This window comes from Nerophis lumbriciformis, linkage group LG36, assembly GCF_033978685.3.
Source record: "Nerophis lumbriciformis linkage group LG36, RoL_Nlum_v2.1, whole genome shotgun sequence".
Taxonomy (NCBI): domain Eukaryota; kingdom Metazoa; phylum Chordata; class Actinopteri; order Syngnathiformes; family Syngnathidae; genus Nerophis; species Nerophis lumbriciformis.
The window spans coordinates 15405036-15425127 of record NC_084583.2 but is presented as its reverse complement, the minus strand read 5'-3'; the positions used below and the strand labels follow the sequence as shown (position 1 = coordinate 15425127).

Below are 20092 nucleotides of genomic sequence, written 5' to 3'. Positions count from 1 at the left end.
TCACGGTCATTCAATGTTGGTTTCCGGCCATGCCGCTTACGTGGAGTGATTTCTCCAGATTCTCTGAACCTTTTGATGATATTATGGACCGTAGATGTTGAAATCCCTAAATTTCTTGCAATTGCACTTTGAGAAACGTTGTTCTTAAACTGTTTGACTATTTTCTCACGCAGTTGTGGACAAAGGGGTGTACCTCGCCCCATCCTTTCTTGTGAAAGACTGAGCATTTTTTGGGAAGCTGTTTTTATACCCAATCATGGCACCCACCTGTTCCCAATTAGCCTGCACACCTGTGGGATGTTCCAAATAAGTGTTTGATGAGCATCCCTCAACTTTATCAGTATTTATTGCCACCTTTCCCAACTTCTTTGTCACGTGTTGCTGGCATCAAATTCTAAAGTTAATGATTATTTGAACACAAAAAAATGTTTATGAGTTTGAACATCAAATATGTTGTCTTTGTAGCATATTCAACTGAATATGGTTTGACAATGATTTGCAAATCATTGTATTCCGTTTACATTTACATATAACACAATTTCCCAATTCATAAGGAAACATGGTTTGTATATATATATATATATATATATATATATATATATATATATATATATATATATATATATATATATATATATATATATATATACATACACGTTAGGTCAGAAAAAACACAGAGGCTATTTCATCCCTACAAGCCTGTTTGGCAGGTTTCTCTGCAAAACAGACATAGTCCGACAAGTTGGTCAACTTTGGCATTCAATTTAGACCCAGCAATGGCGGTAAAGACAACAAAAGACGCTTGATTCCACCCCCCCACCCCCCTTTTTACTTTGCGAGGACTATGAGTCAACAACATTCTATCAATCGGCATCCTAATGACAGCAGACATTGTACAGCAAGTGATGTTTTATTATGTCTGTTGGCTTTTATGAAGAAAACGCGTACGTTGTGATGTGTTTTTGAAATTAATGCGCCGCCAAATGCTTATTAAAATGATCAAAATACATAAATATGACATGTTTTTTTATGAATGTGCCTGTTACTACATTACATATATACTTACAGTATGTACAGTACAGGCCAAACGTTTAGACACACCTTCTCATTTCAATGTGTTTTCTTTATTTGCATGACTATTTACATTGTAGATTGTCACATCAAAACTATGACACCTGTGAAGGGAAAACCATTTCAGGTGACTACCTGTTGAAGCTCATCAAGAGAATGCCAAGAGTGTTCAAAGCAGTAATCCGAGCAAAGGGTGGCTATTTTGAAGAAACTGGAATATAAAACATGTTTTCAGTTATTTCACCTTTTTTTTTTGTTAAGTACATAACTCCACATGTGTTCATTCATAGTTTTGATGTGACAATCTACAATGTAAATAGTAATAAAGAAAACACATTGAATGAGAAGAAGGTGTGTCTAAATGTTTGGCCTGTACTGTACATTGATGATAATTATGAGAGGATGCTTTAATAAAACAAACTTTCCCTGTGGTTACAGCTCTTGTTTTGGTTTTTCCTGCATCTTGATGGCTGTGTCTGCCTACGACCCTCCCAGTGAGTGCACACACACACACACACACACACACACACACACACACACACACACACACACACACACACACACACACCAGAATCCATCAGCTGTGATAGCCTTCATCTGTGTCACACGCTGCTCTCACATGTGTTGAAGTGTCAAACGGGAACATCAAGTGGCGTTAGTGATCATTGGCCAGGTCACTAAGTAATGCGTCCCCTGGCAACAAGAACGACGCCCCCGTGTGATGGATGGCGATGATGTCATGGCGAGCCGGGGATATTTTAAAATGTCGGTTGGGACTTGTGTGGAGTCAGCTGAAGAAATAGCAGCCCAGGGATAAATACAAAACCCACCTGACACTTAACTAGGTACACAAGCACATGTAATGAATACCATAGATACTAATGATCAATAATGTAATATATACCATAGATACTAATGATCAATAATGTAATATATACCATAGATACTAATGATCAATACTGTAATATATACCATAGATACTAATGATCAATAATGTAATATATACCATAGATACTAATGATCAATAATATTTACCATAGATACTAATGATCAATAATGTAATATATACCATAGATACTAATGATCAATAATGTAATATATACCATAGATACTAATGATCAATAATGTAATATATTCCATAGATACTAATGATCAATAATGTAATATATACCATAGATACTAATGATCAATAATGTAATGTATACCATAGATACAAATGATCAATAATGTAATATATACCATAGATACAAATGATCAATAGTGTAATATATACCATAGATACTAATGATCAATAATGTAATATATACCATAGACACTAATGATCAATAATGTAATATATACCATAGATACAAATGATCAATAGTGTAATATATACCATAGATACTAATGATCAATAATGTAATATATACCATAGATACTAATGATCAATAGTGTAATATATACCATAGATACTAATGATCAATAGTGTAATATATACTATAGATACTAATGATCAATAATGTAATATATACCATAGATACTAATGATCAATAATGTAATATATACCATAGATACGAATGATCAATAATGTAATAAATACCATAGATACTAATGATCAATAATGTAATATATACCATAGATACTAATGATCAATAATGTAATATATACCATAGATACTAATGATCAATGATGTAATATATACCATAGATACTAATGATCAATAATGTAATATATACCATAGATACTAATGATCAATAATGTAATATATACCATAGATACTAATGATCAATAATGTAATATATACCACAGATACTAATGATCAATAATGTAATATATACCATAGATACTAATGATCAATAATGTAATATATACCATAGATACTAATGATCAATAATGTAATATATACCACAGATACTAATGATCAATAATGTAATATATACCATAGATACTAATGATCAATAATGTAATATATACCACAGATACTAATGATCAATACTGTAATATATACCACAGATACTAATGATCAATAATGTAATATATACTATAGATACTAATGATCAATAATGTAATATATACCATACTAATGATCAATAATGTAATATATACCATAAATACTAATGATCAATAATATATAACATAGATACTAATGATCAATAATGTAATATATACCATAAATACTAATGATCAATAATATATAACATAGATACTAATGATCAATAATGTAATATATACCATAAATACTAATGATCAATAATATATAACATAGATACTAATGATCAATAATGTAATATATACCATAAATACTAATGATCAATAATATATAACATAGATACTAATGATCAATAATGTAATATATACCAGATATACTAATGATCAATAATGTAATATATACCATAGATACTAATGATCAATACTGTAATATATACCATAGATACTAATGATCAATAATGTAATATATACCAGATATACTAATGATCAATAATGTAATATATACCATAGATACTAATGATCAATAATGTAATACATACCATAGATACTAATGATCAATACTGTAATATATACCATAGATACTAATGATCAATAATGTAATATATACCATAGATACTAATGATCAATAATGTAATATATACCATAGATACTAATGATCAATAATGTAATATATACCATAGATACTAATGATCAATAATGTAATATATACCATAGATACTAATGATCAATAATGTAATATATACCACAGATACTAATGATCAATAATGTAATATATACCAGATATACTAATGATCAATAATGTAATATATAACACATAGTACCTCCATTTACTAGCTTCATTGTGTGAATGTTCCAAAACATTCACATATTATTATTATTATTATTATTATTATTATTATTATTATTATTATTATTACTTCTTCTTCTTCGGGAATTGCGGGCTTTCCCTTGACAAATTCCCAGATTTCCCAGAATTCCAGGTTTTCCGGGACATTTTTCCCCATTCAAAATGAATTGGCCATTTTTCAAACTTCCACCATTTCCATATTTTTCAACCGATTCATACCATTTTACCTTCAACACATTCCACCATCCTGGAAATTCAAACTACCTTTTTTCCAAGTTCAAAAAAAATTCCAGGATTTTTCAGAATTCTTGGTTTTCCAAAGCCCTATTTCCAGCCTTTTATCTGGCGACGACTCCTTCCACATTTTCCAACGCATTTCAACCGTTCCACCGTCAAAACATTTCTCTTAATCAGGACAAAAAACAAAGTTGTTTTTTGAACTAGAAACATTTTGGGTTTTCCCAAAATTCCAGGAATTCCGTAATACCATTCCTGAATTCAACATGTTACTACTTCAACATTTTTCGACCAATTTGAAAAAATTCCAACACCAACCATTTCAACTCATTCAAGTTTGTTTTTTTAACCATTATCAAGAAAAATTCCCGCTTTTCCCCAAATTCTTTGTAAATTCCCATTGAAATCAATGGGAAAATGTTTTAAGTTCCACAACTTCCACATTTTTCATCTGATTCAAACCATTCCACCTTCGACTCATCCTAGACATTCAAACATTTTTCCACATTCAACAAATTTCCAGGAATTCCTGTTTTTTTCCGTTTGACTACTCCTTTAACTTTTTTCCAATACAATACTCGAAAAAGGAAAACCAAAAATGTATAAAGAAATTAACATTATCAATGATAATAATCATTAACATCAGTAATATCAGTAACAGTTGTTTAATGTTTAAAATCCAAAAATTGATTCTTAAAAAACATTTTTAATGTTTTTTTAATCGGTTCCTATAAATTATGAATCGATTTAGAATCGTAATGAATAAAAAATAAAACATTTGGATGTGAATCGATTTATTGAGCATTTACTTACGACTAGATCTGACCAATCTAAATCTAAGACTAGATCTAACCAACCTAAGGCTAAGACTAGATCCGACCAATCTAATACTATATCTGACCGATCTAAGTCCAAGACTAGATCTGACCAACCTAAGTCCAAGACTAGATCTGACCAATCTAAGACTTTATCTGACCAATCTAAGTCCAAGACTAGATATGACTAATCTAAGACTAGATCTGACCAATCTAAGTCTAAGACTAGATCTGACCAACCTAAGTCTAAAACTAGATCTGACCAAGCTAATACTATATCTGACCGATCTAAGTCTAAGACTAGATCTGACCAATCTAATACTATATCTGACCGATCTATGTTTAAGACTACATTAAGCGGACTTCAATGGTCATCAAACACACCATCGGCAGCTTCTCCATATTTTCATGGATAAATGTCCGCCATTTAGGTATGATGTTAACATCGTTGGCTGCCGTTATCGACTCAACTCTGCTTCGGCGTGGCGACACGCTCGAACTGCTTCGCCGAGTTGGCGACGCGCTCGATCATGTTTTTGATGATTTCTTTTTTTAATTCAACTCACTTATGGCTGGAAAACAAAAGTTATGTCCGTGTCTAGCGGAGCGATCGCATTACATTACAGTCATTCTGTGACTCTGCGGGTTTAATCGCAGCGAGTGAGGCCAAATGTTTGGTTGAATCTTACAGATAATATCAGACTGCCGATATTATCGGCCGATAAATGCTTTAAAATGTGATATCGGAAATTATCGGTATCAAAAAGTAAAATTGATGACGTTTTAAAACGCCGCTGTACGACATAGGGAGAAGTACAGAGAGCCAATACATCTGCACCGTAACACAATATAAACACAGCAGAACAAATACCCAGAAGCTCTTGCAGAACTAACTCTTCCGGGACGCTATAATATACACCGGTCCGTGACGCATTTGCTACCGGGCCGCAGAGAAACATTAAATAATTTGTAAACAACTGCAAACGACATAAGCCTGTTTATAGATGTATGTAGCAGTTGCCCTCTAGTGGGTTCTCCTGACCACCACACACTGGCACGAGAGACCGGTATTCAGGATTCAACAACGTTTTATTGAGTTCTACGCCTCAGCAATCGCACTCAACTTTCCTAGTGTGTGTCTCGCTCTGTTCTCCAGCTTGTCTCTCTCTCTCTCGCTCCAACTCCAACACTCGTGTCTCGGCCCGGCTGCTGCTAATAAGCATGGCAGGTGATTGGATGATCAGCCCCAGCTGGGTAATCCAATCACCTGCAAGCTGTGCTCCGAGGCCGGTCCTTCCACAGCCCGCTCCGCGGCAGGCCCGCAGACCACGCCCCCCTCCACAATGTACAATATAACTCCTCATAGGAAGTTGCCATTTGTTTTATTTGACATGATACAACGCACATTAATGAACATATGCAATATAAATGTGCCAAAGGCTGATTTCCATCTGCAGGTTGATGGTAACCTGCTGGGGATCTCATTGCAAAGAAACAAGCTCCCACTAATTCAGCGTTATAGTGACTTGCATTTTTCATGCACTTATTTTTGCTGTGTTTATTTGGCACAAGTGGAAAGCCGGTCCCTGAAAATAATGCCAACATTAAACCGGTCCGTGGTGCAAAAAAAGGTTGGGGACCCCTGGTTTAATGCATCACAACACAATTAGGCATAATAATGTGCTAATTCCACCACTGTATATATCGGTATCGGTTGATATCGGAATCGGTAATTAAGAGTTGGACAATATCGGCAAAAAAGCCATTATTGGACATCTCTACTCTTAAGTTGAGGTGGCGCTGTAACATAATCACTATTAAGCACACCGCCAACTACCATCACTACAATATAAATGTGTGTTGGTCATGTATGATGTCTTTTTGTTATTTTTTTTGTGATGTGTAATGTCTATTGTTTAAATGTACGGCAGTGACAATGAATTTCCCCAAGGGGACCAATAAATCTAAATCAATAATATTTGTAACATAATCACTACCAAGCACACCGCCATCTACCATCACTATAATATTTGTAACATAATCACTACCAAGCAGACCGCCAACTACCATCACTACAATATTTGTAACATAATCACTACCAAGCACACCGCCAACTACCATCACTTTAATATTTGTAACATAATCACTACCAAGCACACCGCCAACTACCATCACTATAATATTTGTAACATAATCACTACCAACTACCATCACTATAATATTTGTAACATAATCACTACCAAGCACACCGCCAACTACCATCACTACAATATTTGTAACATAATCACTACCAAGCACACCGCCAACTACCATCACTACAATATTTGTAACATAATCACTACCAAGCACACCGCCAACTACCATCACTATAATATTTGACATAATCACTACCAAGCACACCGCCAACTACCATCACTATAATATTTGTAACATAATCACTACCAAGCACACCGCCAACTACCAACACTACAATATAAATGTGTGTTGGTCATGTATGATGTCTTTTTGTTATTTTTTTTGTGATGTGTAATGTCTATTGTTTAAATGTACGGCAGTGACAATGAATTTCCCCAAGGGGACCAATAAATCTAAATCAATAATATTTGTAACATAATCACTACCAAGCACACCGCCAACTACCATCACTATAATATTTGTAACATAATCACTACCAACTACCATCACTATAATATTTGTAACATAATCACTACCAAGCACACCGCCAACTACCATCACTATAATATTTGTAATATAATCACTACCAAGCACACCGCCAACTACCATCACTATAATATTCTGCTGTGTAGACCTCATGAAACAATGGAGGTGTACCTAATGCTGTGTCCACCTGTGTTGGGCTTGGTAACGCTCCACGGGAGTCGCACCCTGAAATGAAACACCCGTGACCACGTCAGCCGGACACTCCATGATTATCTCACAGCTGTAACTCTTTCTCCCGCAGCGCTCTCGGCCCTCATCTTCCTGGCTCTGTCTCTCAACGGCTTCGGGGGCATCTGCCTGACCTTCACATCGCTGACGGTGAGACGCAAAATAAAATAATACACCTTCATGATAATTATTCCTGTGTACATGCACTAGAGCAAAAGGTTACCAACATCTTTGACCTCGGGGCCCAACTTTTCTATGACAGAGAGGCCCCGAGGCCCACTTCAATTGTACGGTATACCGGTACTAGTATAGTATCGTGGTACTAAGGAATAAAAAACGGTACTATACTCCGTTTGAAAAGTACCAGTCCCCATATTTCTTTTTTTAACAAGGACGTGGTGACATTGCTGGTTTTACGAGCAGAGGAGCATGTTCGGCAGAGCACACACACAGAGTACTTACAAGCAGACACAGAAAAGGGAGAACGGACGCATTTTGGCTTAAAAAGTAAAGATAAAGGTGAAGTTATAACACTGAAACACCCCCAGGAAGAGGTGCTTTAAGACATGACTCACATCCATCCACCGTCGGCTGTGTTTTAGCTACTTCTAAATCTCTAATCCTGACCTTAACATGCTAAGTACATTTCTTACAAGTACCATTATCACTGGAGGAGGAGGAATAGCTAAACATGCTTCACTACACACCGTAGGAGGATACAATAGCTCACCGGCGTCACAACGTAAACAAACGCCATGGGTGGATCTACACCTGACATCCACTGTAATGATACCAAGTACAGGAGCGTATCTAGTCGATACTACTATAATTACATCGATGTTTTTTATCGTCACAAAATATTTTTTCCTTTTTTAAAAATGTATAATATGTTTATAAACTCAGTAAATACGTCCCTGGACACATGAGGACTTTGAATATGACCAATGTATGATCCTGTAACTACTTGGTATCAGATTGGTACCTAAATATGTGGTATCATCCAAAACTAGAGATGTCCGATAATATCGGCCGATCAATGCTTTAAAATGTAATATCGGAAATTATCGGTATTGGTGTCAACCTCCCGATTTTCCCGGGAGACTCCCGAATTTCAGTGCCCCTCCCGAAAATCTCCCGGGGCAACCATTCTCCCGAATTTCCACCCGGACAACATTATTGGGGGCGTGCCTTTAGCGTCCTCTACAACCTGTCGTCACGTCCGCTTTTCCTCCATACAGACAGCGTGCCGGCCCAGTCACATAAGATCTATGGCTTTTACACACACACAAGTGAATGCAATTCATACTTGGTCAACAAACATACAGGTCACACTGAGGGTGGCCGTATAAACAAGTTTAACACTGTTACAAATATGCGCCACACTGTGAACCCACACCAAACAAGAATGACAAACACATTTCGGGAGAACATCCACACCGTAACACAACATAAACACAACAGAACAAATACCCAGAACCCCTTGCAGGACTAACTCTTCCGGGACGCTACAATATACACCCCCGCCCCCATCTCCGAATTCGGAGGTGTCAAGGTTGGCAAGTATGCTGTAGTATACTCTGGACTGAAGCTGTGTGCCTTCATTGTTTTTGTAGCTGTTGTTTTGAGGCATGTTTAATTTTTTTTTTTTAATAATGCAGTTTGTGAAAGTCAAAGTATAGTATTTCCCATAGTTGTAGTGGGTATCAGGATTATCTCAGGGAGAGCAAATTCCAAGCTGCTGTTTTGAGGCATGTTTAAAAAAATAATGCACTTTGTGACTTCAATAATAAATATGGCAGTGCCATGTTGGCATTTTTTTCCATAACTGGAGTTGATTTATTTTGGAAAACCTTGTTTTTGATTGATTGATTGAAACTTTTATTAGTAGTTTGCACAGTACAGTACATATTCCGTACAATTGACCACTAAATGGTAACACCCCAATAAGTTTTTACACTTGTTTAAGTCGGGGGTCCACGTTAATCAATTCATGGTAAAGTTACATTGTTTAATGCAGTGGTTCTCAACCTTTTTTCAGGAATGTACCCCCTGTGAAAATGTTTTTAATTCAAGTACCCCCTAATCAGAGCAAAGCATTTTTGGTTGAAAAAAAGAGATAAAGAAGTAAAATACAGCACTATGTCATCAGTTTCTGATTTATTAAATTGTATAACAGTGCAAATTAAAGCTGCAAGCAGCATTGGTCGGGCCCGCATATTTGGCAGGTGCTAGTCCTAAGTGTCCCAATACTTTTGTTCAGTTTTCGTCATAAGTGTCCCAATACTTTTGTCTACTTTTAGTCCGAATTCTCCCAATACTTTTGTTTAGTGTACCTACCTTGTCTGCATTGTGTGGGCACGCTGATGCTTCCTGCTTTTAAGCAGCCTTCTTGAAAAAACAGCAGCATCAGCGCAGCAGCTCTTTGAAGGGTCATAAAATCAAAACCGGAGCCGGTATTAAAACTATTACGATAACTTTTAATCAAAAGGGTTCAATCTCTCTCCTGTGTTAGTTTGAAGCCGAAACAACAAACACGCTCAGAGGAGATAATGTTTGAAGAAAGGTGACCGGTTTTAACAAAAATGTTGTGTTGAAGGGGGAATAGCAAGCTTCTTGTAGATTTTTGCTGAGGGTTGTCAATTTATGAAATGTAGGTCTAAGTGAGACCTACGGAGAGGATTTTGTTTCATGTCTCTCCGACCTTCCCAGTGGGAGTTACAGGCAGTTTTGTCATTTTTTTTTTCTCCCGAGGAGCAGTTTTTTCTCCGTTTTATTCAAAAATTGCTCTAGAGCGCAATTTTTAAATTTGGGGTTAGGTTTTTTTATTAGATCACAATTTTTGCCAGTCCTTTTGCGTTCAGTTTGGTGAGTTTTGAAGCGTGTTAAGGGGGTCAAATTACAGCTCAAAGAGGCAAAAGTGACTGTTTTTAGTACTTTTTTGTCTTGAAGGGGTAATTGCCAACTTCCTGTTGATTTCTGCCCGATGATATACAATTATGAAAACTAGGTCTAAGTCAGACCTACATAGAGGTTTTTGTTTCATGTTTCTCCGATATTCCTAGTGGGAGATATAGGCAGTCTAGTTTTTTTTTTCCTAGGGGGGCGCTAGAGCGCAATTTTGAGTTTTGGGGTTCGGTTTTTTTATTAAAAGAGAATTTTCGCAGGTCCTGATGGGTGGGTAAAATATGGTGAGTTTTGAAGCATGTTAAGTGGGTCAAATTAGTGCTCAAAGAGGCGGCGGAAGAATAATAATAAAGAAAGAATAAAACCTTACAAATTCAATAGGTCCTTATGTCCCATTGCATAAGGACTCCCTGTGGGAGTCCTTATGCAATGGGCCATGCGGGCCCTAAATATTGCTCATTTGTAGTGGTCTTTCTTGAACTATTTAGAAAAAAAGATAGGTTTTTATTTATATTTTTATAAAGGATTTTTGAATTGTTGCTATTTTTAGAATATTAAAAAAAAATCTCACGTACCCCTTGGCATACCTTCAAGTACCCCCAGGGGGGTACGCGTACCCCTGGGGGTACGCGTACCCCCATTTGAGAACCACTGGTTTAATGCATCCAGCGGGGCATCACAACAAAATTAGGCATAATAATGTGTTCATTCCATGACTGTATATATCGGTATCGCTTGATATCAGAATCGGTAATTAAGAGTTGGACAATATCGGATATCGGCAAAAAAAGCTATTATCGGACATCTCTATCCAAAACTAATGTAAAGTATGAAAGAAGAGAAGAATAAGTGATTATTACATTTTAACAGAAGTGTAGATAGAACATGTTAAAACAGAAAATAAGCAGATATTAACAGTAAATGAACAAGTAGATTAATAGTCAATTTTTACAGCTTGTCCCTCATAATTTTGACAAATAGATGACACAATATGTTACTGCATACGTCAGCAGACTAATTAGGAGTCTTTGTTTGTTTACTTACTACTAAAAGACAAGTTGTCTAGTAAACGAGAGAATGCCAAGAGTGAGCAAAGCAGTAATCGGAGCGAAGGGTGGCTATTTTGAAGAAAATAAAACATGTTTTCAGTTATTTCACCTTTTTTTTGTGAAGTACATAACTCCACATGTGTTCATTCATAGTTTTGATGTGACAATCTACAATGTAAATAGTCATGAAAATAAAGAACACACATTGAATGAGAAGAAGGTGTGTCCTAACTTTTGGCCTGTACTGTATATAGTGGTTAACTCATTATGACGGCTAAGATATGGATCAAACTGCAATTTTTTTATTCAATTGTAATTGTGAGTAATAAAGAATTGTATCTCTTCTATTTTTGCTGTCCTGGTGCTGCAAATGGAATATCACTCTCTGAGGTGTGAGGACACGTTGTTGAGTGACAAGTTCAGTAAACTCTGAGCTGTCAACACAAGTGTCACATCACCAATAGTTTTGTGTACAACATCACAAGGTACATACACTTGTAAAGAACATCATGTCATGGCTGTCTTGACTTTACAATCATTTCTACAACTCTTATTTTTTTGTGATAGAGTGATTGGAGCACATACTTGTTGCTCACAAAAAAACATTCATGAAGTTTGCTTCTTTTATGAATTGATTATGGGTCTACTGAAAATGTGAGGGTCAAAAGTATACATACAGCAATGTTAATATTTGCTTACATGTCCCTTGGCAAGTTTACCTGCAATAAGGCGCTTTTGGTAGCCATCCACAAGCTTCTGTTTGACCACTTGACCACTAAATTGCTGCAGTTCAGCTAAATGTGTTGCTTTTCTGACATGGACTTGTTTCTTCAGCATTGTCCACACGTTTAAGTCAGGACTTTGGGAAGGCCATTCTATAAAGGTGGGGTGGGGAATGGATAGGTGGTAGCAAAGGGTTTATATTGTAGCGTCCCGGAAGAGTTAGTGCTGCAAGGGGTTCTGGGTATTTGTTCTGTTGTGTTACGGTGCGGATGTTCTCCCGAAATGTGTTTGTCATTCTTGTTTGGTGTGGGTTCACAGTGTGGCGCATATATGTAACGGTGTTAAACTTGTTTATACGGCCACCCTCAGTGTGACCCGTATGGCTGTTGACCAAGTATGCATGGCATTCACTTGTGTGTGTGAAAAGCCGTAGATATTATGTGACTGGGCCGGCACACAAAGGTTTATTGGCGCTCTGTACTTCTCCCTACTCCCTACAGCGGCGTTTTAAAAAAAGTCATACATTTTACTTTTTGAAACCGATACCGATAATTTCCGATATTACATTTTAAAGCATTTATCGGCCGATATTATCGGACATCTCTACTCACAAGTATAAAACTCCTTTTTTTAAAGTAATAATTTTTTATTTCAAGCCTGAAAAAAATAAATAATGAGCGCATATCATTATGTCAAGATAATGGCACTAGCATTTACTTCATTTAAGAATATTTTTCAACATATTGAGCAAAAAGGTCTTTTTTTTCTACCAAGAAAAGTGCACTTGTTATTAGTGAGAACATACTTATTTTAAGGTATTTTGGGGTTCATTGAGGTTAGCTCATTTGACTTGTTTTGGAAAGTCTTGACAAGCCAAATTTTCTTGTTCTATTGACAGATAATTTTGCTTAGTTTAAGTAAAATACCCCTCATTTTTGTATTTTTTTTTCTTGTTTTTGAACACTGACTTTTTGCAGTGTGTACACCGCAAAAACGGCAATGTAAGAAAGATTAAATACCTCAAATAAGGGTGATATTTGCTTATTTTCTGTCTGATGAGATAATTCTTCTCACTAAGCAGATTTTATGTTAGAGTGTTTTACTTGTTTTAAGTGTTTTGGTCCTAAATGATCTCAGTAAGATATTACAGCTTGTTGCTGAGATTTGATGACCTATATTGAGTAAAACATGCTTGAAACTAGAATATCAAGTGTTGCAAAGCTGTGTCATCAACACTCACAAGTATAAAACTACTTTTTTAAAGTAATCATTTCTTATTTCAAGCATGAAAAAAAAAATCATGATGTCATATCATTATGTCAAGATAATGGCACTAGCATTTACTTCATTTTTCAACATATTGAGCAAAAAGGTCTCTTTTTTCCTACCAAGAAAAGTGCACTTGTTCTTAGTGAGAATATACTTATTTTAAGCCATTTTGGGTTCATTCAGTTTTGTACTCCCTCGTCCCAGGAAGAATGCTTTATAGATCTGTATCGCTCTGGAATAACCTGCCTCAAATTCTCACCGGCATTGAAAGTAAACATGTTTTTAATAAGAAAGTCATATTTTATCTGAGTCTTTAAATTAGTTAGCTTGTTGATGATTTTGTTTGGTTTTATATTGTGTAGTTATATTTATATGGTAATTATTATTCTGTGACTGTAATTTGTTTGCTTGTTTTCTTATTGATGCTTTTATTTTTTTCTGTATTGTGTAGTTATAATTATATATATATCGAGTCATACCAAAGACTATAAAAATGGGAGCCATTACCTCCCTGCTTGGCACTCAGTATCAAGGGTTGGAATTGGGTATTAAATCACCAAAAATGATTCCAGGGCGCGGCCACCGCTGCTGCTCACTGCTCCCTTCACCTCCCAGGGGGTGAACAAGGGGATGGGTCAAATGCAGAGGACAAATTTCACCACACCTAGTGTGAGTGTGGCTATCATTGGTACTTTAACTTTAACTTTTATGCTTTTACTTGTAATTGTATTGAGTTGTGGACCCCAGGAAGACGAGTGGGTTGTTAATAAAAATCAAATCAAAAAAATCATTGAGGTTAGCTAATTTTACTTGTTTTGGAAAGTCTCGACATGCCGAATTTTCTTGTTCTATTGGCAGATCATTTTTCTTAGTTCAAGTAAAATACTACGGAGCCCCTAAAGGGACATGGGGGAATTTTTTTATTTTTTTTATTTTATTTTTATTTTTTATTTTTTTTAGACATGTATCTCGTGCGCACAAGATACTTTTTATAAAGTTATAAAAAAAAAATTTTTTTTTACAATTTTATTTTATTTTAATTTTTTTAGACTTTTTTTAGTCTAAAAAATAAAATAAAAAACTATAAAAAAAAAATTCCCACATGTCCCTGTAGGGCAGGGGTCGGCAACCCAAAATGTTGAAAGAGCCATATTGGACCAAAAATACAAACACAAATCTGTCTGGAGCCGCAAAAAATTAAAAGCCATATTACATACAGATAGTGTGTCATGAGATATAAATTGAATTAAGATGACTTAAAGGAAACTAAATGAGCTCAAATATAGCTACAAATGAGGCATAATGATGCAATATGTACATATACCTAGCCTAAATAGCATGTTAGCATCGATTAGCTTGCAGTCATGCAGTGACCAAATATGTCTGATTAGCACTCCACACAAGTCAATAACATCGACATTCATGCACAACGTTAAAAGTCTGGTGGACAAAATGAGACAGAAAAAGAAGTGGCATAAAACACGTCCTAGAAAGTCGGAGAAATGTAAACAAACTACGGTGAGTTCAAGGACCGCCAAAATTAGTAGGACAAAACGGTGCTCGTCAAATACTCGAATCAGTGAAGCATGTTTAATATAAACAGTGTGCTTTATAACAATTAGGGAGGTTTGTGTCATGTTTGTCCTCCTACAGAAACCATATTAAAACAAAAATATATATATATTTTTTTCCCCTCATCTTTTTCCATTTTTCATACATTTTTGAAAAAGCTCCAGAGAGCCACTAGGGCGGCGCTAAAGAGCCGCATGCGGCTCTAGGGCCGCGGGTTGCCGACACCTGCTTTAGGGGCTCCATAAAATACCCCTAATTTTTGTAATTTTTTTCCTTGTTTTTGAACACGGACTTTTTGCAGTGTACTTTCCCCACAGCTGATTCTGTTCAGGCGGGCGCCTCTTTAGCCGAAAGCGTCCCGCCTTACATACGACGTGTTCTGAGAAAAGTGGTGTTTTTTTTTTTGTTTTTTTGTTTTTTTACGGTTTTCATACCTGCCAACTTTTGAAATCAGAAAAACCTAGTAGCCAGGGTCCAAGGGCCGCAGGCCCCAGTAGGTCCAGGACAAAGTCCTGGTGGAGGGTTCAGGGCTTCGCCCCCCGACGCAAAATGATTATTAGCATTCAGACAGGTTAAAATGTTGCTAAAACCATCACTTTTCTATCAGTCACAGTGACTTTTCAAAACAAAAATATTACAGCAAAAATCATATGGGTTGATTGACATGTTTATTCTGTAAGCTAACTTCAATAGTTTGAAATTATTTTGACAGTTAATGCCAGTTATCCTGTCAACCTTTCACAAGACTTCAATTTGTTAATTGAAAGTATAAACAGTATAAACACTTTTTACAGTAAACAAATGGTAAAACAGTACTAAACAATTCCATAAAAAAAAAAATTGGTGTCATTATTAACTTTTTGTCCAAGCTTGTATAATCTACTGCCTTGTTCAATTGTAAAAAATATTCTGTGCCTAAAATTCACATTTCTATCACAATTATCATACTGTAAACATGGTAAGCTAACTTCATTAAAATTAATAGTCCTGTCAATAGCATGGAATTACAATTCAAATGTAGTTTTTTTGTAAGCCTTTCAAAAGAATTCAAAATATGAAAAATTAATGAAAATTAATTTAAGCCATCAGACACTTGAAAAGTGGCACATCACATCTCTAATGTAATCATTTGAACTTTTCAACAGAAATAGCACTGCAAAAATATTAAGGACATACTTCTGTATTTTGGTAGTTATGCTGTCAACATTTAACAAGATTTCTTCAACTTGGACTTGAAAGCATAAATAGTATAAACACTTTTAACAGTATGTCGTGCTGTGAAATACAGCCGACAGGATTGCGCACCAAACACGAAGCAAGGCCAAAGCGCATGCATGGTGCAGGAGAACAAAGGACTTCTTTCATTTAAGGTTTGTGATAAACCATCAAACTCATTCGTTAAAAGGACTCTATAGTAATATAAAGCAAATTTTTCTGGACATTATCATGCAAGAAAAGTTTATTTTTGGGACCGCGATCACCGCGTAATGATTTTTAAAGGTTGCATTACAAACATTTAACTGTCCCATGTGATCAGCCAGTGCGATTGGAAATCCATGCTCAATTATTGCCTCCGTAAATAAAACTTCGGCATTTATCACATCCAAAGAACCTGTTTGGGCGACGAAAAACGTTGAAAGTTTTCCACTTGTATCGCTAGCAACGGCATTAGACTTGTGTTTTTTTGTCCCAACGTGGTCTTTTACATCGCTAATTCCTCCGTGTCCGATCGAAAAATCTTGTCTGCACAAGGTGCAATTCACGTAGTTTTCACCCTTTTTTTTTTTTTAATTAATGAAAAAACGTATTTTTTATCACTGCAACCGTAACCCGGAATAGGTTGATGAAAACCGTACGAATTACGGGAAAACCGGAGTAGTTGGCAGGTATGGGTTTTGGTAGCGGAGAGGTGTCAGCGTGGCGGCAGCCTGTATTTGCCTCAGCTGAGGCAACAGCGCGTGGCGTGCCTGGGAGCCGCTCGTGTTGACATTGACAGCAGACATGTGTTTTTGCGTGTGATGTGTCAGCTGCTGAGGACATTTTATCGAGCGGGCTTTATTGTCGCCGTGTCACTGGTGTCCTGGCAGGTATTTGGCCCCTGCACTGTTCTCACAACAGCAAGGCGCACGTGTTTCCATCAGGTCCTCTCCACCAATGAGGGCCCCGGCTGGGCCACACACCCCCCTCCCTCCTTCCCTCCCTGGGCTCGGCCCACTCACCTCTATTTCCAAACAGTCAAGGCCGCACTTTCTCCTCTGTTGCCCCCTCGACTGCTTCCCTTCTTGCCTCGTCCTTTGCACGTGTTTGTGCTCGGCGTGTGGAGATGAATGCCAGACAGACGGCGAGATAAAAAATGTCAAAGCGGGAATTTCGGGGCTGATGACATTTGCAGCGGGGCGGACGTTGGCCCACTTTCACGTCAGATGTCACTAGCAAGACAAACAAACAAGGCATGAAGAAACCTAACTCAACTTGAACTACATTGACTTTTGAATGCTATCCTATTTGGGTTAAAAATTGTCAGGTTCAAACACTGATGACATTTATTAAACAAGACAAGAGGCAAACAATCAAACAGGCAGAATTCAATTTAGACTCAATATTGAGGAGAAAACGTGTCGACCTGTAACCTCTTACAGTGTCACCCACGCTCTGCCAAAAGATTGCACTCCTCCTTCTTTATTTGACTTTCTCCCACCACCTGCCCACAGCTGCTTCCAGAGGGAAGTGGGTCGTAAACAGCGTTGCCTTCGGTTACCGAACAGTTCAAAAGAAGAGGTCGTAAAATAGTTCAAAAAGAGTTCCATAAAATAGTTCAAAAAGGGTTCATAATATACTTCAAAAAGAGTTCGTCTGGAAATTGGGCAGATTCTGCCATCCGTCCGCTTTGAAGTCACAGTGGAGTTTTACGAGCCTTCCTCCTGGTAGGCCCCAAAGACAGCTCCCGTCCCCCTGCCAGGAACTCAATGTAATACAAAGCTTTTGTGATCATCTAGAAACAATTATTGTAACAAAAATATTTTTTGCAAACCAGTAATTATAGTCTACAAATGATGTGTTGTTGTTGAGTGTCGGTGCTGTCTAGAGCTCGGCAGAGTTACCGTGTAATACCCTTGCATATCAGTAGGTGGCAACCGGTAGCTAATTGCTTTGTAGATGTCGCAAACAGCGGGAGGCAGCGTGCAGGTAAAAAGGTATCTAATGCTTAAACCAAAAATAAACAAAAGGTGAGTGCCCTAAGAAAAGGCATGGAAGTTTAGGGATGGCTATGCGGAACGAAACTAAAACTGAACTGGCTGTAAAATAAACAAAAACAGAATGCTGGACGACAGCAAAGACTTACTGTGGAGCAAAGACGGCATCCACAAAGTACATCAGAACATGACATGACAATCAACAATGTCCCCACAAAGAAGGATTAAAAACAACTGAAATATTCTTGATTGCTAAAACAAAGTAGATGCAAGACATGAAACTGCTACAGGAATTTAGACTCAATATGGAGGAGAAAACGTGTCGACCTGTAACCTCTTACAGTGTCACCCACGCTCTGCCAAAAGATTGCACTCCTTCTTTATTTGACTTTCTCCCACCACCTGCCCACAGCTGCTTCTAGAGGGAAGTGGGTCGTAAACAGCGTTGCCTTCGGTTACCGAACAGTTCAAAAGAAGAGGTCGTAAAATAGTTCAAAAAGAGTTCCATAAAATTGTTCAAAAAGGGTTCGTAAAATAATTCGAAAAGAGTTCGTCTGGAAATTGGGCAGATTCTGCCATCTGTCCGCTTTGAAGTCACAGTGGAGTTTTACGAGCCTTCCTCCTGGTAGGCCCCAAAGACAGCTCCCGTCCCCCTGCCAGGAACTCAATGTAATACAAAGCTTTTGTGATCATTTAGAAACAATTATTGTAACAAAAATATTTTTTGCAAACCAGTAATTATAGTCTACAAATGATGTGTTGTTGTTGAGTGTCGGTGCTGTCTGGAGCTCGGCAGAGTTACCGTGTAATACTCTTGCTTATCAGTAGGTGGCAGCAGGTAGCTAATTGCTTTGTAGATGTCGGAAACAGGGGGAGGCAGCGTGCAGGTAAAAAAGGTATCTAATGCTTAAACCAAAAATAAACAAAAGGTGAGTGCCCTAAGAAAAGGCATGGAAGTTTAGGGATGGCTATGCGGAACGAAACTAAAACTGAACTGGCTGTAAAGTAAACAAAAACAGAATGCTGGACGACAGCAAAGACTTACTGTGGAGCAAAGACGGCGTCCACAAAGTACATCAGAACATGACATGACAATCAACAATGTCCCCACAAAGAAGGATTAAAAACAACTGAAATATTCTTGATTGCTAAAACAAAGTAGATGCGGGAAATATCGCTCAAAGGAAGACATGAAACTGCTACAGGAAAATACCAAAAAAAGAGAAAAAAAGCCACCAAAATAGGAGCGCAAGACAAGAAATAAAACACTACACAGGAAAACAGCAAAAAAGTCCAAATAAGTCAGGGTGTGATGTGACAGGTGGTGACAGTACACCTACTTTGAGACAAGAGCTATATTGATGCATGCTTGGTTATGCTTTAAAGTCATATGCAACAATTGCGACAACTTTTTACTGTCAACTGAGTTTCGTTTTTAATGATTTCTGCTGGTGGTGTGCCTCCGCATTTTTTCAACGGGAAAAAATATACCTTGGCTCAAAAAAGGTTGAAAAACACTGGTCTAAAAACATGAGAAACGTCCATCTTCTTCTC

General features: G+C 37.0%; 1 protein-coding gene and 1 long non-coding RNA gene across 2 annotated transcripts in view; one reads left to right on the top strand and one right to left on the bottom strand.

Annotated features, from left to right (window-relative positions):
- slc43a1a (solute carrier family 43 member 1a) overlaps positions 1-20092 on the top strand; it is a 100371-nt gene that overhangs the window by 30431 nt on the left and 49848 nt on the right. Inside the window, exons 4-5 of the mRNA XM_061930077.2 lie at positions 1510-1565; positions 7901-7977. Coding sequence (XP_061786061.2) covers positions 1510-1565; positions 7901-7977 — 133 coding nt within the window. The remainder of the gene's footprint in view (positions 1-1509; positions 1566-7900; positions 7978-20092) is intronic.
- LOC133576743 (uncharacterized) overlaps positions 1-20092 on the bottom strand; it is a 39256-nt gene that overhangs the window by 16181 nt on the left and 2983 nt on the right. The window contains exon 2 of the long non-coding RNA XR_009811674.2: positions 17564-17773. This is a non-coding gene — a long non-coding RNA (uncharacterized lncRNA). The remainder of the gene's footprint in view (positions 1-17563; positions 17774-20092) is intronic.